The sequence below is a fragment of the Triticum aestivum genome, chromosome 7B (assembly GCF_018294505.1).
Source record: "Triticum aestivum cultivar Chinese Spring chromosome 7B, IWGSC CS RefSeq v2.1, whole genome shotgun sequence".
Taxonomy (NCBI): Eukaryota; Viridiplantae; Streptophyta; class Magnoliopsida; order Poales; family Poaceae; genus Triticum; species Triticum aestivum.
The window spans coordinates 42,731-67,997 of record NC_057813.1 but is presented as its reverse complement, the minus strand read 5'-3'; the positions used below and the strand labels follow the sequence as shown (position 1 = coordinate 67,997).

At 43.9% G+C, this 25,267-nt stretch overlaps 2 protein-coding genes across 3 annotated transcripts; both read left to right on the top strand.

Moving 5' to 3' along the window:
- The first annotated feature begins 1,286 nt into the window (after positions 1-1,286).
- LOC123155885 (uncharacterized) lies at positions 1,287-2,661 on the top strand. The gene is made up of 3 exons (XM_044574030.1): positions 1,287-1,470; positions 1,680-1,754; positions 1,829-2,661. Exons 1-3 carry the CDS (start codon positions 1,287-1,289, stop codon positions 2,272-2,274), a joined length of 705 nt encoding a protein of 234 aa, XP_044429965.1. The 3' UTR covers positions 2,275-2,661.
- Positions 2,662-17,225: 14,564 nt separating this feature from the next.
- On the top strand, positions 17,226-24,951 carry LOC123155700 (ABC transporter G family member 48). 2 transcript variants are annotated; one of them, XM_044573852.1, is made up of 19 exons: positions 17,227-17,985; positions 18,900-18,982; positions 19,087-19,171; positions 19,283-19,573; positions 19,666-19,756; positions 19,869-20,769; positions 20,987-21,147; positions 21,234-21,337; positions 21,432-21,597; positions 21,685-21,753; positions 21,884-21,993; positions 22,120-22,452; positions 22,574-22,864; positions 23,018-23,101; positions 23,192-23,325; positions 23,495-23,722; positions 23,844-24,015; positions 24,104-24,358; positions 24,441-24,951. In XM_044573852.1, exons 1-19 carry the CDS (start codon positions 17,440-17,442, stop codon positions 24,708-24,710), a joined length of 4,374 nt encoding a protein of 1,457 aa, XP_044429787.1. In that variant the 5' UTR covers positions 17,227-17,439; the 3' UTR covers positions 24,711-24,951. The 2 variants fall into 2 exon arrangements, with proteins under 2 accessions (XP_044429786.1, XP_044429787.1); XM_044573851.1 differs by having other exon boundaries at positions 17,226-17,985; positions 19,087-19,573.
- Positions 24,952-25,267: the final 316 nt, after the last annotated feature.

The window sequence follows — 25,267 nt, the reverse complement described above, 5'->3', positions numbered from 1 at the left end:
TCTTTCTGTACTTTGTTGATTCTTCTTAACATTTGTGTTTTTCCTATAAGATGACGAAGAGTAATCCAGACAAAGTTCCACAAACGACTACGCATCGTTCGCCATTTACAGACATAACGAGCTCGTCTACCATTGAGAATGAAAGTGTCACTACCAATAGTCAACAAGCAAAAAAGAATACATGGTATGCCCGACTGTCTGATGAGAAGAGAGCAGCATTCCTCGAAAAACGTCGTATGTCCCGACAAGAAAAGAAGGCTCAGACTCTGAATATTGTTAGTGGTCAACTAGCACCTGAGGCACATGCTTCGTTAGGATCCAAGGAATTTACCCCTTTGAGCAACATAATCAACACACACACAAATGGTATGTTCATACTCTGCATATCATAATTACTAAATGACCATTTACTCATTTTGCTTGTACGTCTGACTCCTGCGTTATCTCAGATGCAAGATGTACAAGGGACTCCACGACTACTGTTCGACATTCCGAAGATGCTAATGTTGGGCCAAAAAGGAGTGCCGATAATTGGTATGCTCGACTAACAGGCGAACAAAGAGCAGAACACTTGCATAAGCTGCGGTTGGCTCGCGTGCAAAAAAAAGTTGTAGCTGACAGTGTTACTGTCGAATTACCTCATAGCTCGTACTCGCGATCTTCACCTGGTAATACCACCTTCAAATACCACTGTATTAATGACACATCTTCATCAAGGTTTATGAGTTTGTCTGCTCTTCTTCAAAACAGGTTCAGCCATTACGGTACCAATCTCTGAGAGTACTTGTCTTCCCGTGGCACGGCACAAAGCGACAACTGCAACTAGCGCTGCGAGTGTCAAACAGTGCCAACCATCTGCCGGGGAAGCGTCACCTGGTCAGAGCGCTAACATTTGTTTTCAGTTCATACTTGCAATGTCACATAAATTGTGGACTGAAACTGGAATGCTTATCATCCCACAAGTTTCTACATCAACTGTAGGTATCACACATTATGGATTGGCACATTCCAGTATCACCCGTCTGGGACACACGCTGGTTGGAGAGCCAGACGACAAAGGAGGACGATTCTGATGATTGGTTGCACAAGAATCCAACTTACGTACGGGGAGCGAGGTCGGCTGAACACAATAGTAACGTCTTACAGACAGGAGGAGAGCACGGACAACATGACTTTGTGCCCACGAGTTTTATCTTCAGTCCGTCCATTGAACCACAAGGTATGCTGAAATTTACCAGCAATTATTCATTCTGTTATATTACAACACAATGTCCTTTCGACATGACATGGAGACTTCTACCTTACGTTATATAGATCCAGCTGCCCGCTACGAGAAGGAGCGCATTCGTAAGAGAACAAAATACTTGGAAATGAGCACGGACCAGAGAGATGCCTTATTATATCGGGTTCGCGAGTACAAGAAAAGAAAGCGGACGACTTGTGCCTCATCCGACCAGTACGACCATGCTGGTAAGACATCTGGATCCGTATGCCAGTCACCATGCACACCTGCCATACAAAACAACCATCTATGTATTTAACCGTCTGATTGAATTGCATAGTATGGTTTGATGGGGATCTTAAACGCATAAAAGCCGCTTGATATTCACACTGAGAATGCTATTATACATTTGACAACTTTGTCTACTCTCTTGGGTTGGTTTTCCTATGTCTTCCAGGAGTCAGCAACATTGACGAGGACTCTGATGTAGCCGGAATTTTTGAGCCAATGAGACCGGATGCTCAAATTGAAGGTGTGTTGTCTTCCCTCCCATAATGTTACCCACATTTATTATATTTAGCTGATTCAATCATTGTGTTCCCATAGAAAACATGGGCACCTCCCAGGAGGGAGAGACTGTGTATGATGATGAGGAGGAGGAGAGTAGCCGCTTCAGCGCACAAGATTACTTATACCATGAGATTATAATTCATTACTGTTGTGAGTCACTATTCTTTGCGACCCCGGATTTAATTCTTGCTCATGACTTTCCAGGTAATGACTTCGAATCGTACAGAGTGACAACTGATGGTTCGTATGATTTTGAGACTCATGATCCTTACGACTACGTCTACCACAATCTACCCACCAAGCATCATGTTTTGAAGCCAGTAAAAGACAGTATCCATTGTGGAGCAATTAGGTTCCAGTACGAAGGTCCAGCCTTCTGTTGCAGAAAAGGTAAGGTCAAGGTATTTATCCCAGAGGTTCCTCAAGAGCTGCAAAGATTATTTCCAGGTCAGGTAGATGAGGATGCAAAGTACTTTAGGTAGCACATTCGATATTTCAACTCCCACTTCTCCTTCACAAGCCTTGGAGTTACCCTGGACAAACGGGTCAACACCGCGGCAAGAACCGGTGTATACACCTTCCGTGCTCATGGTCAGTTGTACCACCGTCTAGACCATCTAGTACCAGGTGATCACGGACCCAGGCATTTGCAGTTGTACATTTATGATACAGATGAAGCCTTAGAACATAGGGTGAAGCGCTCTCCAGATCTAGATATCAACCTCATACGGAAGATTCTGCGTATACTGGAGAATAACCCATATGTCGAGACTTTTAAGAGCCTTGGTTCAGTTCCAGACCTAGCGGAATATAAAATTACACTAAACACAAATATAAAATTGGACCAACGGAGGTACAATGCCCCTACAGCTTCACAGGTGGCTACAATGTGGGTTGAAGGTACTGACCCTCAACACACTTTTGAGAGAAGTGTTATTGTGTATGCAAAAGGGGACCGTCCTTTGTACATCAAAGCCTACTATGGATGCTATGATCCTTTAGCGTACCCATTATTTAACCCAGCTGGGGAGACAGGATGGAACCGTTGCCTGCCATATGAGGGACCAACACCGGCTCAGGCAGGCAATGACAATGACGACGACAACCAAGACAATGAACGAGAAACAGGTAATGGTATCATAACAATTGGTGACCCATCCATGAATTCCTCTAATCTTTAGTAGTAGCATTATTCATAATTCTTTGCCACAACCATCTTGTAGATGACAACGAAGAACAAGATGATGATGAAGCCACTGAGTCTAAAAAATATGTTAGTGCGAGGGAGTATTACTGTTTCAAGTTGCAGATCAGGGAAGGAATTTTTAACATCCTATTGTTTGGGGGGCGTCTTCTCCAACAGTGGCTTGTTGACATGTACATCAAAATGGAGACTATGAGGCTTGATTTCTACTCGAAGCCTCAGAATCAAAAACTCATACGTGTTGAGCTATACCAGGTAACAAAAATCTCCCCAGTCTCATCAACATACTATGACAACTTGACACACACCGGTATGTTACTGAATAACTATAATTAAACGTGAACCAAATATGAGCCTAATGTATAGTCTTGTTGGTTATCGGCATGCTTGTATTCTAAAAGCAAGAACCAATTATGAGCCTTATTCATTTGTTTCATAGGGTGTTGTTGACACCATTGCTTCTGGAGAGACGCGTGCTGCTCAGATTGGAAACATAATCGTGCTCCCTCGGACTTTTCTGGGAGGTGATCGAGACATGCAGCGAAGATTCCTTGATGTGATAGCCGTTGTTCAGAGATACGGGAAGCCTGGTTACTTAATCACTATGACTTGCAACCCTTACTGGGAGGAGATAACTTCCAGACTTGCACCCGGACAAACACCACAAGACTGTCCTGACCTGGTGGCCAAAGTATATAGGGCCAAGATGCGGAGTCTGAAAGATCTTATGATAAAAAAGAAGTACTTTGGTCCGGTTGCGGCGTATGATCATGTTACCGAGTTCCAAAAAAGGGGTCTGCCGCATGAGCACTTCCTTCTGATCATGGCCTCATATAGTAAGCTGACAAATCCAGACGCCTATGATATGGTAATCTCGGCAGAGATCCCTAGCCGTGACAAGTACCATGTGTTGCATGGACTGGTTATCAAGCATATGCTCCACGGCCCATGTGGTACTCTCCAGAAGAGTTGTCCTTGCATGATAGATGGAAATTGTCGTTTTCGTTACCCTCGACAGTTTTGCCCTGCAACACAACAAGGAAAGGACTCATACCCTATATATAGGAGACGAGATGATGGCCGCCGAGTTAAAGTTAGGAATGCAGTGTTGGACAACAGATGGGTTGTCCCATACAACCCCGGACTGCTTATGAGATATAATTTTCACATTAATGTTGAAGCTTGCTCGAGCATAAAATCAGTCAAATATTTGTACAAGTACATATACAAGGGGCATGACCGTGCTTCCTTCTCAGTTGACCCGGCGGCAAATGATGGTGTTGTGATAAATGAGATTCGGCAATACAGGGATGCAAGGTTTGTAACACCCCCAGAGTCTATGTACAGGGTATGTGCTTTCCGTATGTTTGGTGTCTCTCCTGCTGTGTTGCAACTACAGCTGCATTTGCCAAACATGCATACTGTTGCATTCAACGGTACTGATAACCTGGAGGATGTTATGAACCGACCGTCCTCTTCCCAAACCATGCTCACGGAATACTTTAGGATGAATGAGGTGGACCATTATGCACGAAACTTCTTGTATAAAGAGTTCCCAGAATTCTTTCGATGGATTAAGGGTGAGAAAAAGTGGCAGAAAAGAAGCCAAAGGGGGCGCGGGCAAGTTGGAAGGATTGTTTATGCACACGCTGCTGATGGTGAGAGGTACTTTTTGAAAGTGCTTCTGAATCATAGAAGTGGTGCCACTTCATATGAGGATTTGAGAGCTGAAAATGGAATGCTCTGCTCGACTTTCAGGGAAGCGTGTGAGCTCATGGGCCTAATAGAGACTGACAAATCTCTTGACGACTGCTTGACTGAGTCTGCTACTTTCCAGATGCCATGTACTCTAAGAAGGCTTTTTGCAACTATTCATGTGTTCTATGAGGCGACCAACATCCGTGCATTGTGGGAGAAGCACCTGGAGTCAATGTCTGAGGATTACCGTCGTACCCAGTCCAACCAGGCTGCGCTGGAACAGATGGTCCTTAGAGACATCCGGGATTTGGTGCATTCGATGGGCAAAGGTATTAAAAGCTATGGCCTCCCGAAGCTGGTTGAGACCGGTGATGGTTCCGGCGACCTCCTAAGGGAGGTTCGAGAGGAGTTGTCGGTCGGTGTGGATCAAGAGCATTTAGATATGTATACATCCCTGAACATTGAGCAGAGGGCTGGGTTTGAGGAAATCTTGGATCACGTGGTGAACAATAGGAAACAGGTTTTCTTTGTTGATGGTCCTGGTGGCACGGGTAAGACTTATCTCTACAAGGCGCTTCTTGCTAAAGTGCATTCATTGGGTAAAATAGCTATTGCAACCGCGACATCCGGAATAGCCGCATCAATCAGGCCCGGTGGATGTACCGCCCACTCCAGGTTCAAAATTCCGGTTAAGCTCATGGATAATAGCATCTGCAGCTTCACCAAGCAGAGTGGTACTGCGGAGTTGCTTCGGAGAGCATCTCTCATAATCTGGGATGAGGTTGCCATGACAAAGCGTCAAGCAGTTGAGGCACTTGATAGGTCACTACAGGATATCATGGGATGTGTTATGCCATTTGGGGGGAAGGTTGTGGTGTTTGGAGGGGATTTTAGGCAGGTCCTTCACGTGGTCCCGCGTGGGACAAGAGCACAAATCACTGACGTCATGCTGCAAAGATCATATCTATGGGAGAGAATTAGACAAGTATGCCTCACGCGTAATATGAGAGCACAGACTGACCCGTGGTTCTCCAAATACCTCTTGAGAATTGGCAATGGAACAGAGGAGACGGTCGGTGATGATTATGTGCGTCTGCCTGATGACATTGTGATAGGTTACACACCTGGTGACGCACCAGTCATGAAGCTTATTGAACACGTGTTCCCATCTCTTCATGAGAACGCATCATCCGGTGCCTACATGAGCACATGTGCTATTCTTTCTACCAAGAATGAGCACGTGGACAACCTAAATGGAAAGATGATTGACAGATTTCCCGGCCAAGAAAAGGTATACTATAGCTTTGATTATGTCGATGATGATACACGCAATAACTACCAATTGACTATCTGAACAACCTCACTCCAAATGGCTTGCCTCCCCATATTTTGAAAGTTAAAGTTAATTGTCCTGTCATTCTGCTCCGAAATCTCGATCCTAATAATGGACTTTGCAATGGAACGAGATTGATGATTAGAGCTTTCCAAAATAACGCAATCGACGCGGAGATTGTTGGTGGACATGCTGGAAAGAGAGTGTTCATCCCTAGGATCCCGATGGCACCCTCGGAGGATATTTCACTTCCTTTCAAATTGAAGAGGAAGCAATTCCCTATTCGTCTGAGTTTTGCAATGACCATAAACAAAGCCCAGGGGCAAACCATCCCAACTGTTGGCATTTACCTTCCGGAGCCTGTATTCTCTCACGGTCAGCTTTATGTTGCACTGTCAAGGGGTGTTTCAAGGCAGACAACTCGGGTTCTGGCAAAGCCAAATAAAGAAATAGATCAAACTGGTAAAAGCACCAAAAACATTGTGTATAGAGATGTCTTGAAGGGATGAAGCAGGTTTGTCATCCATAAATATTGCTGTGGATTTCTACTATTGGGCGTGTATTTATAATGTTTCTTAGAACTAACATCATATGTTTCTAAATGCAGATTTTCCAGTACACATTCTGTTGGCAGGATACAGAAGCCATCTTCTGTAAGTTGCGTTGCGAAACATTTTATTGTTCAAAGTTAGCTCTTAACTATTTGTTGGTGTACCTAGCAGTCTCATTTATTCATGGTTGAAAACCTTTGTTGTGATCACACATGCTCCATCCTACATGATTATCATTCATGAATTAATCATTAACTATCCTGTTATGACAAACGCTTGTCTCAGTAACACCTATTATTTGCTCTAGCAGCATTGCCAGGTTGTTTTTTTATATGCAAATTTGTACTTTCGCTCTTGTCAGTCCAACATTTTTTAAATCTACCTCTACATACATATTTAAAAGGTTCATCTTATCTTATGTCCAGTTTGCACTATACAGAGCAGTTGCACACATGACTCCTTGGGGAAGTTTAGAATTTTTGAATTCATATTGCTGGAGTGTAGATGGAAGTTTCAGTGTGATATGGTGCTTCTAATTACTGTATTAGACTGACAAGACCTGACGGTCTGTGTTGCGACTAATGAAGATGTACATCATGTGGTGGGGAGATGCACAAGAGTTCAAGCATTGTGTATGGCTATTATAATTTCTCAGCACTACAAGATCTGCAGCATTTTACCTATTCTAGTCCTCATTGGCTTCTTTGTGATGACATTATTTTTTAGAAAGCCCAGGCTTCTATTGATTCCTCTGTTCAGTTCTTTTTTATAGGAGAAGGTTAATTTTTCAGATTTGTCCCTGCTTGCGTGCAGGGGACTTTGTTTTCTTATTTAAGAATTATGGTTAATATTTAATTTCATTGGTAGAGAAACTTTGTTATATAAATGTACATGCATCGATGTAGTAAGTACTGGAATATTGCTCTTTTCCTCTGTCAGGAGTGAATAACCCCAAAGAAAGAAGATTACCCCCAGCACGACATTTGTATCTACATATTTTACATATATATTGTTCGAGCATGATTTTGAGGCTCTGGCTAGCATCCTGATTGCCAATTTTGATACATTATTGCCAATTTCTCCAAGCCGGACCTGATATCAGCGAAGTGATGGAGAAATGTGCTCCAGATGTCATCCTGGTGGAGAAAACAGTTTCGCGGGGCATACAGGAGCTTCTACTGAAACAAGGTGTCACTCTGGTGCTTCATATGAAGCTCGACCGGCTGCAGAGAATTGCACGCTGCTCTGGATCTCCTATAGTCTTCTATCTCTAAATAAAAAAAAAGGCTATATATGCAAAGGCAGGCTTGTTTGTCTCTTCTTGATTTGTAATATTTTCTGGTGCAATCAAACTATCTTTATATGCATATTATTCTTACATATATATTTGTATATTAGTTGAGACGTGCATTTGCACGTGCACGCTTATTAGTATATTCAAAGAGGAGCTCTCTTTCCGCAAGTTATCTTCATGTTTTGTGTGTTGCTGCCGGCCGGACCCCACGCTTAGTGTTTTTGCTTCTAAAAAACAACTCTTGTGTTGTCTTGTGTTGTTGTCGCTACAATCCATCCATCTGAGGATTGATTGATGCCTACAATATAATATATGAGGGGGTAGGTAAATGCTGCCGGATGGATTGATGGATTGTCTGGTGTCAATTCAACCAGCCCAAAACTCAATTCAATTCAAACCAGAGAAAATATATATACTTCCCTACAATATAATATATGAGGAGATCCATCGACTACTTTTAATTTGTTCAACAGTTACTAACTAGTTCATTCGTGGCCTTGATCAGAGATATTTATCTACCCCAACTTCTCATAATATAAGATCATTTTGGTTTTAGCTTGCAAGACGATAGGGAGTATTTTTAATTACTAGCTAGTACTAGTAGGAGTACCCTGGATTGGAATTGAAAGGGTAGCTGTTCCATCATTTTCCAACAGCCGCCGCCGAGATGCACATACATTATATATATATATATATATATATATATATATATATATATATATATATATATATATATATAGAGAGAGAGAGAGAGAGAGAGAGAGAGAGCAGGTCAGTCTTGCTGTCGTCACCCATCCATCCGTATATTGTTAACTAGTCAGTTAGTAATTAACAAGTAATCGATCGATGTTTGACGTCTCTGGAATCAAATCAAATAAAATTATTCAAAGAGGGGCATATCCTCTCTTTCCGCAAGTTATCTTCATGTTTTGTCTGTTGCCACATTTATCATGCATTTTCACGGGGAACGTATCCGGTGCACCCACACTTGTGGTGCTACCGGTGCACCGGATGCCATGCAACATTTCAAAAAATCTGAAAAATATCTAGCACATTGACACAACAACAATGTATGTCTCCATAAAATTTCATATCAAAATATGAAATATTTTTTGAAATACAAAAATGACAAAATTGACATCAGTGTGATAACGGGCCAAATCTGAAGCCCAATTTATGTTATGTACTATTCAATGTTGAATTTATCATTTTTGTTTTAGGAGCTATGCTTTGAATATTTACTTGAAATTTTATGACAATCTACGTTAATGTTGTGTGAATGTGCTACATTTTTTTCAGAATTTTTCACGCATTTAAAATGTGTAACTTAAGTTCGATGCACCGATAGCACTACAAACACCGGTGCACCAGATATTTTCCCCATTGATGTGAAGCTAGAGGTGGCAACTGGTCCGTGGCTTGGGATTCAATATAGGTGTGTGTGAACCTCAAGTGGCTAGACGCGGCCGGCTTTGCTAGCATCATGGCTGTGGCTGCAACGCATGGATCTTTAGCGACAATGAAAAGAATTTGGGAGTACCAATTAAGTTCTTTCTTTTAGAAAAGGAGGATGTACCTTCGGCTTCTGCATCTGGACGATGCATGCAGCCATATTATTAATTACTCATAAAGACCATACAAGATGATATATCAATAAGCCTGAAACCATCATCTTGGCAACACCGTTGTTACTCCTATTTCCTTAATGAAGGCGTGCCGAATGTCCGGGCCTAATATCAAACAGACATCACACTAAAGCCTAACATCTAAAGCCAGGTGTGTCCTCCAAGCCACTATCTGGATTGGGTCCCACACCGGTCAGGCACACTCCTAGTGAGCACCGCACGCTGCAAGGGCCGTCACCTCTATCATCCCTCGGTCCTAATACCAATTAAGTGAGTCCCTAGCTGTGGCGATCTAAAGAGCGGCACCTTCATACGACTACTTGCATCTTTCACCCACGACCGCAACCAAATGTTACTAACACATTCCTTTCGGTTTGAAGGGCTCAACTAAAAAATCCTCTCAACCAAGGCAAATGGTTAGGACAAGTATAATACTAGGCTATAAGCCCACTTACACAAAACTTTTGCTCTACGCGTTGTCCGAGATAAAGAAAACATTATATGGGAGGAAAGAGATAGAGAGAGTAAGGAAAAGGGCTAAGAGTAACATCGAGTCCAAGTCGATAAATTTGTCTATGTGGCAATGAGTTAATGAGGAGAGAGATAAATTAAGTAACTTAGCTAGTTACTCGTTCTATGAGTAACATCACACATTCAAACACAAAATGAGTCTGTATAGCCTAATAAATGAAGCTTTGCATGACACTACACTTATGTTACTATCCAATGTGAGGTAGTAGTAACATAGTCTAGAATAGCGTGTATATTACTGATGTAAGTTACTCTACACTGTGACTAGTCTAAGAGCATCTCTAGCAGATCCCTCAAAAGTCATATTTAAGAGGTAAAAAATCAGTTTTGACAGATTAAATGAAGGAAATATGCCCTAGAGGCAATAATAAAGTTGTTATTTATATTTTCTTATATAATGATAAAATGTTTATATGCATTCTCATTTTGACTCAAACCCGCTGGACACTATATTTTAAACTAATAAACGTGTCTTTTTTTCAAAGGAAAAAATAACGAGTAGCTGTAGATGCATTAAATGATTAGTTGTGGATCTCATTGTCTTCTAGAAACAGGTAGGACACGTATGCGATGATGGATGTTGCCTGCTCTGCTTTTATTTATATATAAACGAAACACAGAGAAGATGCATTCCATGTGCTTGCCAATCAATCGTGCTGCTGTACTAGTTGCTTCATTAAGGACGGAAATCAAATCAGATCGGTACGTAGTACGAACTCCTGACAATGCCAGCATTAATTAATTAATTAGTTAGTTGTTTACATATAAAAGCATAGTAGTAGAGGAATAAATGGATTGGACGGTGCGCACGTTGTACACATGGATGGAAATATTGTTGGATTGATTCTCCGTTAAAAATCCGTTTTTCAAGTATATTTAAGTACATTTATTATGTTATTGCCGTTAGAGCAACTCCAACAGGGCAATCCAAACGGACGGTGCTTTTGTCCGCCTTTTGTCTGTTTGGTCGGCCGCTCGCCCGGCATCGGCCCTCTTTTAGATTTAGGTCGGCAGTGCGTCTAACACGCCAATCCATTTCATGTCCGCGCACAATTTTTAAAAAAGGCCCATGGCCATAGATCATACAAGCGGCCATGTCGTCGCCCTAGTTTTAGCGCTCCAGCGCGCGAGAAAGGATCGCACGTGCGAGGGGAAATCGGCCTAGCGCGTGCGCTGGTTTTGGCGCGCTGTGTTCGGCGCGCATTATTAAGAAGGCGTTCCCTCCACACTATGTCCGCCCACCACTCGACTCGCCCCCACTCACTAGTCTCGCCGCTTCTGCGCCACCATATCGATGCGCCGCCTGGGCGCTCCGGATTTTTGCGGAGTTCGCGAGCGCCGCTCCAGCGCCTTCTCCTTGGAGATCTGGTTTGGCGAGAAACGCCTTGGTCGTGACACCTTTGACACCATAGAGGAGGCGGCCCGCTCGTACGACGCGGCGGCATGGCGCCTCCGGCGGCCTCGTCGGTAGATGAATTTTCCCGACGTGTCGATGAGCTAGCGGACGCAGGATCTCACGCCTCTCCCATGGCTTTTCATCGACGAGGATCGTCGTGACAATCGGAGACGGCAGCGTCGCCTCACCATCGCCGAGATGGATGAGGAAGCCATGAAGCAGGTGCTTGTTGAGGTAGACTCGATCATCCTCATGTCATATCAGCAGTCAGGGGCAGCCGGTGTTTAATACTAGAAAGTCGTACGTTTGTAAAGTCTTGATTCAAAGAAAGTCTTGCCATGTGCTATCTAGAAGGAAGGAAGGAAGGAAGGAAGGAAGCTGATTGTGTGGTGATACAGTATTATGGTAGTAGTGGATCAGAAATGAATGGATTAGATTTTACTAGTACTAATTAGGAGTGAGCTGATAATGAAGACTGCTAGTGCTAGTGCTAGTCCAACTCAAGGAAGTAAGGAACCGTCAATGGTTTGAATGGACCGTACGTCACTGAACGCACGTTGATTAGTCCATCCATGGTGTATGTATTGTCCAGCTCCACATAAAATGGAGTAATAAGGGGGGAAAAATGAATGAATTGAATGAATGGATGGCCTTACATCATGTCAAGATGCCTTCCTGCCTGAGAGTGCGTGAGTGTGTTTTGGTCCGACGAGACGACTTGACTTGTGGAGAGCACTCAGCTCCCTCGTGCGTGCATTTCTTCCATAAGAAGAAGAAGAAGAGGATGAATGAATGAATGCTAGTTCCACTAGAGAATGTTGAATTCAATTCACGACTCTTGTTTTGTCACATCCCTCCTCAAGTGCAAGTGCAAGTGCAAGTACACGCCGTGAGTCACCGCGTGAGACGTTAATGTTGGATCCATGGTGTACTCCATCCATCATCATCATCCAGACCAACGTGTAGATTAGAATTAGATGGATGCACTGCAGTCCATATCCTACTACTAACTTGTACTCCCTCCGTTTCAAATTACCCGTCGCAAAAATGGATGTATCTAAAATTAAAATACATCTAAATACGTTCATATCTGCGACAAGTAGTTCGAAACGGAGGGAGTAGTATGTACTACTCTCGTGCTGGGACGATGTATCCTATTCCTTGCTGCTGCTCATCTAATTAAGGGCATCTTCAAAGTGGACTCTCAAACCGCCCGCATATGTCCAAACCTCATGGTCTGGACGTGTTTTGCCATCTAATATGATCCTGTATCCGTGTGCCGATCGGTATGGATGTCCTTTTCTCCACAAACCAAAAGCAAATTATGAAGGGTTTTGTGGGAATCCGGACAACAGCCACATATAACTCCGACAACCAAAACCCTTTTCAGACCCCACATCTCCATCCTTTCCTTTTTCTCTGCATCCGCTTCCTCTCTCGCCGGTGCTACCGCTCCACCACATCGGCCGCCCACCAAACCCTTGGCGACCTCAGCACGGGTCACCAAAGTAGCAGGGGCGGTCCCATCGGCAAGGTCACACGAGTAGCGGGGCGGTGGGGTATTTCATTTTCCCAATCACAGGGGCGGCGAACAGCCGGCAACACGGGTTTATGGTTGCGGCGGCGTGGCACACAGGGGGCTTCACTCCCGTCTCCCTACTCTATTCTTGGTCCAATGGCCAGGACTGGACCAAATATAGTCATCTGGGGATAGTTTTCAAGGAGTGGGTATCATTCATTTTTTTTTAGTAAAGTTGGTTATAGGGGATCTGTTAGCTAGTGCTTATAACTCCCTAAAACCCACTTTGGTTCTTAAATATAGGTTTTAGGGGATCTGTTAGAGATGCACTTACACTATATACCTTTCTTAGGGAGTATTACGTGCGTATAGCCATGCTAGGACGTGGTTGATTAGTCCACATGCATACTACATAGTCCGGCCGATTTGAATTTGAGTTTGATCCAACTTCATCCATCCATCGTTAACCACAGATATACTCCACCCGTCCCATAATACGAGAGCACTAGTGTAGTGTAAAAAACGCTCTTATATTACGGGATGGAGGGTGCATTTTTGACCGGCTGGCTGCTAATAACATGTCCATCTCATCATCATTCTCATTCCCTGGCCAAGCATCTCCTTCTAGAAGAAGAAGAGGAAGAAGAAGGTAGGATCCATATGCGTATGCCATGATGCATGAGTACATATTACTATATGATGATATATGGATGCACTTGACGACATTTCAATTCAACTCAATGCATGTAACGGAATTGTTCAGTTCAATCAACTAGTTGGTCGTATGTAAATAAATAAATACATAGTATAGTCGAAGAAGAAGCATCGGCCCAACCCAATCATGCACGCATACACCATCATCATTCATCTGCGTGCGCACCAAGGTATGTACATACGTGCACAAGATCCCGTCCGTATCAATGAATTGATTTCAAACAAGAGATAGAATTTCTACATATATACAACTGGCTGTCGCCCATGAGTCCATCAATCACATATATAGGTTTGTTATTAGTTGATACTGATGATATTATACGGTACTATAATCAAATCTACAACTAGTACGTTTGTACAATAAATAAGTAAATGAATATGCAACGCCACATCAGCATCTGGCATTATGTTATGATAAAAAGTATTTTAATGGATTCGATACACGGTACGCACGTGCACGCACATTGTGTAGTAAGTAGTATGCATTATTACGGTTTTTCCTTGTGTTGCAAAATGAAATGAACTGTATTAGCTAGTACGAGATGTTGAATCTCATTTTGCCCGCAAAAAAAATGGAGATGTTGAATCTCATTCGCAAAAAAAGAAGAGAGAAGATAACGTTGAATTGTTTCTTCCCAGGAGCGTCAGCCGCCGGTCTTTTCGTAATGGAATTGGTCGTCTCTTGGTTGGATGGGAGAAGTAATTTGGAAGAAAAAGGAAATTTTAGTACTATGTTTCTTTGAGAAAACCAATTAACGCGATGGAATTTAAGGGTTGAAATCAGGGTAAGAATGCACTGTTTGTGCTGTTGTCGTTTGTTGTGAGCAAATCATCGATCCTTTTTCTCTCCTCTCCTCTCCTCTCCTCTCGTAATTATAACAAGGATTATATACCTGCTGCAGGTAGCAGTAGGCCGGGCATAGCGTCATAGGAATTATTGAGGTGAGTGGAATTGAGTTTGAGTACCCCGCCCATACCATACTTGAGTTGTATATAAGCTCCTGAATGGATGCATCCTGTGTCGGTCTATATATACTCTACATGGAAGCAACCAGCTAGCTAAGCACATGCATGCATGACGTATGCTAAACCTTGATTAACTAGTAATTAGTTAGGATCTTCTAGAAGGAGTGCTGTAGTAGCTACGTATGGCATGATGCCTGCGTCCTTATATTGCTTATATATATACGGACGAGACGACCTAGCTAGCTAGCCAGCCGGATCAACATTTCAATTCAACTCAATGGAACGGAATGCTTCTATGCATGCATGCATGTTGTACTACAGTACTACTATATATTTGATGTTGCTTGTGCACAACTAATCAATCAATCAATCAATCAACTACAGTACTACAGTACTACTATATATACTACTACAGTACAAAGAAAGAAAGAAAGAAAGAAAGAAAGAAAGAAAGAGAGAAGAAGCCCTAAACCAAAACAACTAATCAATCAATCCTGGCCGCAAGTAATGCATATGCACCATAACATTCAAGAGAAAACCTGCACAGAAAGATCATACATACATAGTTGGAGAAAATTAAATAAGGGATAAAACTGTTGTAGCTAGTCTGGAAATACTTGTCTTGAAAATGGATAAAATGAATGTATTTATAACTAAAATAAGTCTAGATACAACCATTTCAAGGACAAGTATTTTCGGACGGAGGGAGTATTTATAAGGAAAATGTAGTGGATCCGTCGTTTTCAGCCTGCGTCAACTGCATATGCATATCACCCCTTTTCCAAAAAAAAGAAAAAACTGCATATGCATATAGAGGTAAGACACAAAGACACAGGAAGAGCAGAGCTATATATATGGATGGATGGACTGGATTAGGTTGGGTTGGGTGCGAGTGAAATGAAATGTAGAGTAGAGTTGGAAGCAGCATATGCTCTGATCTCCGCAAGTTAGCCCAGCTTTTGTCTCTTCTTCTTCTTCTACTCCAGTCCATTCCCGTGTCTTGTCTAGAGGAGCCGGAGCCGGACGGGAGTGGATTATTAATTCTGCACCATCTCCATCTCCATCTCCATATGCTATACAGCGAGGGAGCGGTCGCTTGCGTCCGTGCGTGCGTGTGATTACTACTAGTGTTATTGTTAAGTTATTACTACTAATTGTAAAATGTGGTCAGCCTGCTGTGTTACTTGCAGCAGGAAAGGCGCCAAGCAAGCAAGCAAAGTTTGACTTGCCAAACTCCCTCGCTCTTTTCTTTTCATGGATCATGCATGTGACCGCCGACTTGATGGCGGCCTTGACCAGTCATGCACACGGATACATTTCAACCACCGTTTGAACTAACCGAATGAAAATTCATGTAAATGCAACAGATTTCACATAAAACTGGGCTTAATTCATACATTTTTAACTTCAAAATGATACCGGCCTAAAGTAAAACTAGTCTACAACCGGCGCCGGCAGATATCCATTTCGACGACGCGGATACCCTTGACTAGTCTACGGCCGGCCGTCTTTTCCATGTTCGGCAGCTTACTCATCGGACTGTCGTGAGCCCTAGAGGTATATGCTTCAGCACAAAAGGGTGGCTCGCTCGCTTCCCCATGTTTGTCAGTGTAGCTCATCAAAGTGAAACCGCCGGCTAATGCTTTAGCTAGAGGGGAAGGGTGCCCTAAGCTGCATGGATCAGGGTTCGTTGTTGGGGCTGCGGGGGACGACGGTGGACTGCGACCAGGCAAGACACCGGTTGTGTACGCCGGCGTGGCCTCGGTGGTGGCCTTCATGGGACCTGAGCGGCGGCGGCCTCCCATGTCCTACTTCTCCTCAATGATGATGGACGTGTGACCGAAGTAGGTTTCTCGGCACACGCGTGGGTTTAAAGAAGGGAAGGCAAGAAGACTTGATCCGTTTGGATGTTGCGAGGAGACGTGTTCAACCGATGCTAGTGAGAGGCCGCGTCTGCTCTGGGCCGGCAATGTGGAGCGGCCTCTCTCTACAGCAGCAGGAATACGGGCGGGAAGCAAAGCCTCTCTAGTTTGTCATCGGCTTGCGGGAAAAAGCACGTCCGAACCGCTCGGTGGACCAATACAGGCCCGTACCGGCGAAGCTACACTATGCCTTGGCACGCCCAACCCAAAGCAATTTCATGAGTAATATGCTATGTAGTGAGCAAAAACAAGGCCTATGTACATGTTAAAGCATAGACTCGCCCGCCTTAAATTTTTAATATAGCTCTGTCCCTATAGGCCTGTATTGGATGGCACAATATATACAGAGCGCGTAATTGAAAAGACCTCGCACAGGCTGCTTGAGGTCCTCGTTGAAGAGCAATGGATGGATGGGATCAAACGGTCCATCCCATCCATCCATCCATCAACGTCAGTCAGTCAGTCAAATTACGTTTGGTTGGTTCGTTATGCTAGAAACAATATAATAATAATAATAATAATAATAATAATAAAGATAATGAGGCAGGCAGGCTGCTGAGCATGAATGGAATCGTTTCCCACATGCATGCATGCACCGGCCTTCTTCTTCTTCTTCTTCTTCTGGAGTAGTTCCCTTCCCTGCCTTGCCTTGTATGTTCTATCTATATATGTATGATATTTGCATATCATCTGCTACCACAAGGCAAGGCAAGGAACAAAATCGGGCGTGCACATGGAGTGAGGATCGCCCATTCCCATTCCCATTCCCATTCCCAACGCCAACGTCTTCCTTCCTTTCCTCCACCACTCTCTCGTCTCTTCAGAGACCAGAGAGAGAGACAGAGACAGAGCTAGCTAGCGATCGAGCTTGGCTTGGCACAGAGGCAGGCAGCCATGGATCCTCCTGGCCCGGGGATACAGATACAGCTGGGCACGCTCTCCGGCAGCCGCCGCAGCATGGGCTCCTCCTACGGCTCGCGCCGCTCCGGGGGCACAGGCTCCATCTCCCACTCCTTCCGCCAGCCTGCCGGCGCCGACGACCCCTTCGGCCGAGCCGCGTCGCAGCAGGGCCACGATGACGACGAGGAGAACCTCCGATGGGCAGCCCTGGAGAAGCTGCCCACCTACGACCGCATGCGCCGCGCGGTCCTCCTGAATCACGCTGGAGCTGGAGCTGGAGGCGCCGACGGTGATGAGCTACAGGGGCTGGTGGACATCGAGCAGCTGGCCAGCGGCGAGGCCGGGCGGGCCCTCTTGGAGAGGGTGTTCCAGGACGACAGCGAGCGCTTCCTCCGACGCCTCCGTGACCGGGTGGACCGGGTGGGCATCGACCTGCCGGCGATCGAGGTGAGGTACCAGGGCTTGTCGGTGGAGGTGGACGCCTTCGTCGGCACCAGCGCCCTCCCCACGCTCTGGAACTCGGCCACTAACTTCCTACAGGTAAGTTCTATGCATATCCTTTCTTTTTTCTTTTGTGGACAAATTTCCCATCATCTTATATTCTAGCTACTCCCTCTGTATACTAATATTTACGTCACTACTTTAGTTATCTATAAACATTCTTGTATTTCTTTCTTTACGGACGTACTCCAAACTTATTTCCATCATTTCTCTCTCTCTCTCTCTCTCTCTTTATCTATAAAACACTCTAGTTTCCTGTATGTGTTTTTTACAGTTTGTTTTCACCTCTGGCTCTGCTCTGCTTTTTTTGTTGAGAGAGAGAGAGAGAGGAGGGTGGCTCTGCTCTGGTCAGGGATATTTATTTTACCCAGCTGGTGGGCCGTGGCCGTAGGCCCTCCACGTCATCCAGATTCACTTTCTTCACTTGCTCTTCCTTGCCTCCCTCCACCCAAGGCCAATTCCTCCTCCGCGGCGGCGGCGGCCAAAGGAAAGGAAAGGAAGGGAAGGTCCCACCAACCAGTTGTGACTGTGAATTGGGTCAGTGAGTCCTGCTCAGTCCAGAGAGAGGGAAGATGCACCTCAGGTGTTCGACCAAATGTCTCTTAGACCCCAACCCAAGACCAACACCTATCCTATCCTTAATTGAGTGTATCAATCAAATTTTCACATCCTCTTCTCTATCTAGTATGCACTCCCTCCGTTCCTAAATATAAGTCTTTCTAGAGACGGATGTATATAAACATAGTTTATTTGCTTTTGTATGTCTGCATGTCTGCTTCTGTACTGTCCCTCCATGGAGGAAGTAGTATGTACTGTGCCCACTGCTTCTGTCTGTCTGTCTGTCCCTCCGTGTATGCACCCCACGCATCATGCATCACAAAGGAAGGAACATGATTTATTTGCTTACATGATCCGTCCATGAAATGAAATGCCCACTGCCTGCATGCATGCAGAGTCTTGTCGGACGCCTCGCTTCCTCCAACAAGAAGACCATCAACATACTCCGAAACGTCGACGGCATCCTCAAACCATCCAGGTACGTACGTAGGTGTGGTCATCAATTCTTCTTCCTTTTTCTTTTCATTCAAGCCTACTAGCTAGTAGTAACTAGTTATTTCATCATGGTGTTTTTGTTTTCAGGATGACCCTTCTGCTTGGACCTCCATCTTCAGGAAAGAGCACACTCATGCGAGCTCTCACTGGCAAGCTCGACAAAACCCTCAAGGTTTCTTTCTTTCTTTCTTTCTTTCTTTCCTTCAACTTCAACAACACTCATGCGAGCATTCATTTCTTTTTACTCATGCATGCATTATATTATGGCCACATGAATGAACAGGTATCTGGCAGCATCACCTACTGTGGTCATACCTTCGAGGAGTTCTACCCCGAGAGGACCAGCGCGTATGTTAGTCAGTACGATCTCCACAATGCAGAGATGACTGTAAGAGAGACGCTCGATTTCTCCAGGCGCTGCTTAGGCATTGGTGCCAGATATGACATGCTCGCTGAGCTCGCTGCCAGGGAGCGCGAAGCTGGCATAAAGCCAGACCCTGAGATCGATGCTTACATGAAAGCTACTGCCGTGCAAGGGCAGGAGACTAACATTGTCACCGATCTTACCCTCAAGGTTTTTCTCTATTCTCTCAATTACTTACTTGAAATTCTCTAGGCACATTTTTGAGTCTAACAAGAAGAAAAACCACCTCACTCTCATCTCAGGTGCTTGGGCTTGACATTTGTGCCGATATGCCCATTGGTGATGAGATGATCAGAGGAATTTCTGGCGGGCAAAAGAAGCGTGTAACAACCGGTATGTGTGCAGGAATACATAGATTAAGTTCAACCCTCCCATTCATTCAATCATTCATTGTTAAAAGGATTTCCTTTACTTAACTAATATTTTTTACTTTTGCCCATGGCAGGGGAGATGTTAACGGGACCTGCAAGGGCATTGTTCATGGATGAAATTTCCACTGGTTTGGACAGCTCTAGCACATTTGAGATTGTGAAATACATAAGACAGCTGGTCCATGTGATGAATGAGACCGTGATGATCTCCCTCCTACAACCACCGCCAGAGACCTACAACCTCTTTGATGACATTATTCTGCTCTCAGAAGGGTACATAGTGTACCATGGGCCACGCGACAACATCTTGGAATTCTTTGAAGCTGCTGGTTTCCGGTGCCCTGAAAGGAAAGGGGTTGCTGACTTTCTTCAAGAGGTGACTTCCAAGAAAGACCAGCAACAGTACTGGTACCTTGAGCAGCAGCAGTATCGTCATGTGTCTGTCCCAGAGTTTGCCCAACGTTTCAAGTCATTCCACGTAGGGCAGCAGATGGTCAAGGAGCTGCAAATCCCTTTTGACAAGTCCAAAACTCATCCTGCTGCGCTCACCACCAACAAGTATGGGCAGTCCAGCTGGGAGTCGATCAAGACGGTGCTGTCGAGAGAGCAGCTGTTGATGAAGCGCAACTCCTTCATCTACATCTTCAAGGTTACCCAGCTGATCATCCTTGGGCTCATGGCCATGACTGTGTTCCTCAGAACAAAGATGCCATATGGGCACATCTCCGACGGCGGCAAATTCTTTGGTGCTCTGACTTTCAGTTTGATCACCGTCTTGTTCAATGGGTTTGCTGAGCTACAACTGACGATTAAAATGCTTCCTACCTTCTACAAGCAAAGGGATTTCCTCTTCTTTCCCCCGTGGACCTTTGCGCTGGTAACAATCATCTTAAGAATTCCTGTTTCGCTTATGGAGTCTGCGGTATGGGTCGTCCTCACCTACTATGTCATGGGCTTCGCACCTGCTCCAGCAAGGTACTCCCTCCGTTCGGAAATACTTGTCATCAAAATGAATAAAAGGGAATGTATCTAGATGTATTTTAGTTCTAGATACATCCTTTTTTGTCCATTTTGATGACAAGTATTTTCGGACAGAGGAATATATATTATACATGCATCAACCTTTTCACTTAAAAAAGTAAGTTTTGAATCTGTAACTTGATCTAGCTATTTGCTCATTGCATGCGCGCAGGTTCTTTCGTCAGCTTTTAGCTTTCTTCGGTACTCACCAGATGGCAATGGCTTTGTTCCGATTTCTTGGTGCTGTTTTGAAATCAATGGTTGTGGCCAACACCTTTGGCATGTTTGTGATCCTTCTTATTTTTATATTTGGAGGATTTGTCATACCTAGAGGTAAGCACCCTTGTTTGGCATGAAAAATCTCATTTTCATGGACGATCAAAGTAGTAAACCTTCCTTGTCTCTTGTTAATTACACAGGTGACATCCGACCATGGTGGATCTGGGCTTACTGGTCATCTCCTATGATGTACAGTCAAAATGCAATATCAGTCAATGAATTCCTTTCCAGTAGGTGGGCCAACGTAAGTTTTCTGTTCTTCTTTTAGTTTCTTTCTTCTAAGCTGGATGGCAAGGAATCAACTAATCTAATGCTGCGCCTTTTCATATTTGCTACAGAAAAACACTGAAGCATCTATCGATGCATCAACAGTGGGCGAGGCTATTCTTAAATCCAAAGGCTTGTTTACTGGAGAATGGGGATTTTGGGTTTCCATGGGAGCCATCCTAGGGTTCACTATTTTGTTCAATATATTGTACATTCTGGCGCTTACGCACTTGAGCCGTGAGTGCCGCTTCTTCTTCTTCTTCTTCTTTGACGCCTTAATTAGCAAGGTACTTACAGTAGTATACATGCTCTGTTTTTTTCCAGCTCCCAGCGGCTCAAACACAGTTTCGGACCAAGAGAATGAGAATGAGACAAACACTTCAACACCGATGGGTGAGTTCTTTCTTACATATCCATATTACAGTCATTGTACCATCTACTTTACGTATTTGTGATGCCACTTGAAGCCGCTAACAATAATGCTAATTTGTCACTATCTTCACTTGCAATATGTGTTGTGTAGGTACTAATGATGAAGCCACAAATCGAGCAACTCAGACACAAATCACCCTGCCTTTCCAGCCTCTTGCACTATCTTTCAACCATGTAAACTATTACGTGGACATGCCTGCAGTAAGTCTTTCTACTCTACTCACAGATATCGTGTTACTGTTAGGACATATATAGATTCATCATGTATGCATGATAGCATTATCTGCAGATGTGGTCTAACATAAAATTTGTCAACTTGTGTTTCAGGAAATGAGAGAGCAAGGATTCGCCGAAAGTCGTCTCCAGTTGCTCTCTGATATCAGTGGTGCTTTTAGGCCAGGTGTTCTGACAGCATTAGTTGGTGTGAGTGGAGCTGGGAAAACCACTCTAATGGATGTCCTCGCAGGAAGGAAAACCAGTGGGTCGATTGAAGGAAGCATCACCCTCTCTGGTTACCCTAAAAAGCAAGAAACTTTTGCCCGCATCAGTGGCTACTGCGAACAGACCGATATCCATTCACCAAATGTTACTGTATATGAATCCATTCTCTACTCTGCCTGGCTGCGTCTTTCCTCAGATGTTGACGAAAAAACGAGAAAGGTACTATATAGTATATACATACATTCAAGCCACGTATGTTTCAAGCTCTTTATGTTTGAAACTTTGTGTTATTAAAGATTTAATCTAATGAAAATGAAATTAACCTTGTCCCTCACAACAGTTGTTTGTGGAGGAAGTCATGACTCTTGTGGAGCTTGATGTGTTGCGTAATGCTATGGTTGGCCTCCCTGGAGTGGACGGGTTATCGACCGAACAAAGAAAGAGACTGACAATTGCCGTGGAGCTGGTAGCAAATCCTTCAATCATATTCATGGATGAGCCAACTTCTGGACTTGATGCTAGAGCCGCAGCAATTGTAATGCGGGCAGTGAGAAATACAGTCAACACTGGGCGAACTGTGGTTTGCACTATCCATCAACCCAGCATTGATATATTCGAGTCTTTTGACGAGGTACTCTCTCTCTCTCTCTCTCTCTCTCTCTCTCTCTCACTATGCAAGTATGCACCTCTCTCTACATATTATTTTGTTTTTAGAAAAGGACATATTATTTTGTTACAAGTTTTTTTGGAAATGCAACAAACTCACGATTGGTTCCTTTTGTAGCTTCTGCTTATGAAAAGAGGAGGACAAGTTATTTATGCTGGTGAACTTGGTCGCCACTCTTATAAACTAGTTGAATATTTTGAGGCGAGTTTCCTTAGCTTACATGTTTCGATCGGTGGGGCAGCAAATAACTTGCTTACTAACCCATGAGATTTTCATTGCATTATATTGCAGGCAATTCCAGGTGTTGAAAAGATCACACAAGGATATAATCCCGCAACATGGATGCTGGAAGTTAGCTCCCCTTTAGCCGAGGCTCGCCTGAACGTAAACTTTGCTGAAATTTATGCTAATTCTGAACTTTATAGGTAAGTAGCCAACCTTTCAGTATTCTTATCTGCTGATTGTTGCTCCCGTTAAAACAACTAGGACATATTCTCTTGAAACTTTAAAACAACTAGGACATATTCTGTTGAAACAGAGTGCAGTTGTTTTCTATATATGCACACTGAGTTCCTATTTCTTAAATATGAGCAGGGAAAACCAACAACTTATTAAGGAATTAAGCGTTCCTCCGCCAGGCTACGAGGATCTCTCATTCCCTACCAAGTATTCTCAGAATTTCTACAACCAATGCATTGCAAACTTCTGGAAGCAATACAAATCATATTGGAAGAATCCGCCCCACAACGCCATGCGCTTTCTCATGACCATGATTAATGGCCTTGTATTTGGCACGGTGTTTTGGCAGAAAGGGACGAAAATGTATGATCCTGTTTTGCTATATATTGTTTGCTACGTACGTAGTTTTGAATGATTAACTATATAGGAGTAGCTTGTATGGACCCCCTTTTTTTTTCTTTTCTTATGTTCGATTCGTTTGCAGAGGCTCGCAACAAGATCTCTTCAATCTACTTGGAGCCACTTATGCTGCTGTCTTCTTCCTTGGAGCCGCCAACTGCATCACGGTTCAGCCTGTTGTGTCAATCGAGCGAACAGTTTTCTACCGTGAAAAGGCGGCAGGGATGTACTCTCCGTTATCCTATGCATTCGCTCAGGTAATATTTTGTTGTTTAGTTTGATTGAGAATCCATTCATTCATTCATAATATAAGGAGCAAAGTCTGAGGATTGTGCATTGGTGCAGACATGCGTGGAGGTGATGTACAACATCGTGCAGGGGATTGAATACACGGCGATCATCTATGCGATGATTGGATATGAGTGGAAAGCGGCAAAGTTCTTCTATTTCCTCTTCTTCATAGTTTCAAGCTTCAACTACTTCACATTGTTTGGCATGATGCTGGTGTCACTGACTCCCTCTTCCATGCTCGCAAACATACTGATATCCTTTGTACTCCCTCTTTGGAACCTGTTTGCTGGGTTCCTCGTCGTCAGACCGGTAAGCAAAAGCAAAATTAAGCAACGCATTTTGGCGTTATTCGTTGGTTGGGTCAAGACTGATGATTGTTTGGTTGTTGCAGTTGATACCCATCTGGTGGAGGTGGTACTACTGGGCCAACCCTGTGTCATGGACCATCTACGGCGTGGTGGCGTCGCAGTTTGGCGACAACAAGAGTCCTCTCAAGGTCCCCGGCGGGAGCGACACGTTTGTGAAGCAGTTCTTGGAGGACAACCTGGGCATCAAGCACGATTTCCTTGGGTATGTGGTGCTGGCGCACTTTGCGTTCATCATCGCCTTCTTCTTTGTGTTTGGCTACTCCATCAAGGTGTTGAACTTCCAGAAACGTTAGGCCTTCTTCTTTATTTAATTTATATATAATATAGTGTTTGTGTGTATATGAATGAATGCAATGTAATGTATAGTAGAAAGAGTAGAGTTGACAAGGGAAATTGTTGCATAGATAGGCCAGACCTGGTACGTATAAATTAGAGGAATGAGACGAGAGGTGGTGGTGACATGATGCCTATTTTTTGTTTTGTTTTACCATTGACATTGATATATTAAATACGAAAAGTTCATTTTTGGTGCAATGTAGTGTAGTGTAAGCAGTTTGGTCCTCAATTCTACTACTGCAAGGAGCAGAGCAGACCCTAAACAAAAATGTTAAGATGATTTTGTGATTTGGTCATTGGAACTAGACTAGAGTCTAGAGGTGGATTTATCACTTGCCTCCCCCATGTTATGTTATTCTATCAATATCATGCTGTCGGGCCCGGGTGGAGAATCCAGCAAGTCACCCCGAATAATTGAAGATGAAAGTCCTCTGCCTCAATTTCCATGCTTTCCTCTGTTTCTGTTCTCAAGGCATCTCCAACGCCGACTCTCAAATCTCCCGTATCCGTTCGG

Excerpts from the sequence above, each read along its gene's own strand:
- LOC123155885 (XM_044574030.1), top strand. The coding sequence starts at position 1,287 with ATGGAGACTTCTACCTTACGTTATATAGATCCAGCTGCCCGCTACGAG. Across the intron at positions 1,471-1,679 it reads CGACCAGTACGACCATGCTG|GAGTCAGCAACATTGACGAG; the intron begins GTAAGACATCTG and ends TATGTCTTCCAG. Across the intron at positions 1,755-1,828 it reads ACCGGATGCTCAAATTGAAG|AAAACATGGGCACCTCCCAG; the intron begins GTGTGTTGTCTT and ends GTGTTCCCATAG.
- LOC123155700 (XM_044573851.1), top strand. The coding sequence starts at position 17,440 with ATGGATCCTCCTGGCCCGGGGATACAGATACAGCTGGGCACGCTCTCC. Across the intron at positions 17,986-18,899 it reads CGGCCACTAACTTCCTACAG|AGTCTTGTCGGACGCCTCGC; the intron begins GTAAGTTCTATG and ends GCATGCATGCAG. Across the intron at positions 24,359-24,440 it reads GGTTCCTCGTCGTCAGACCG|TTGATACCCATCTGGTGGAG; the intron begins GTAAGCAAAAGC and ends TGGTTGTTGCAG.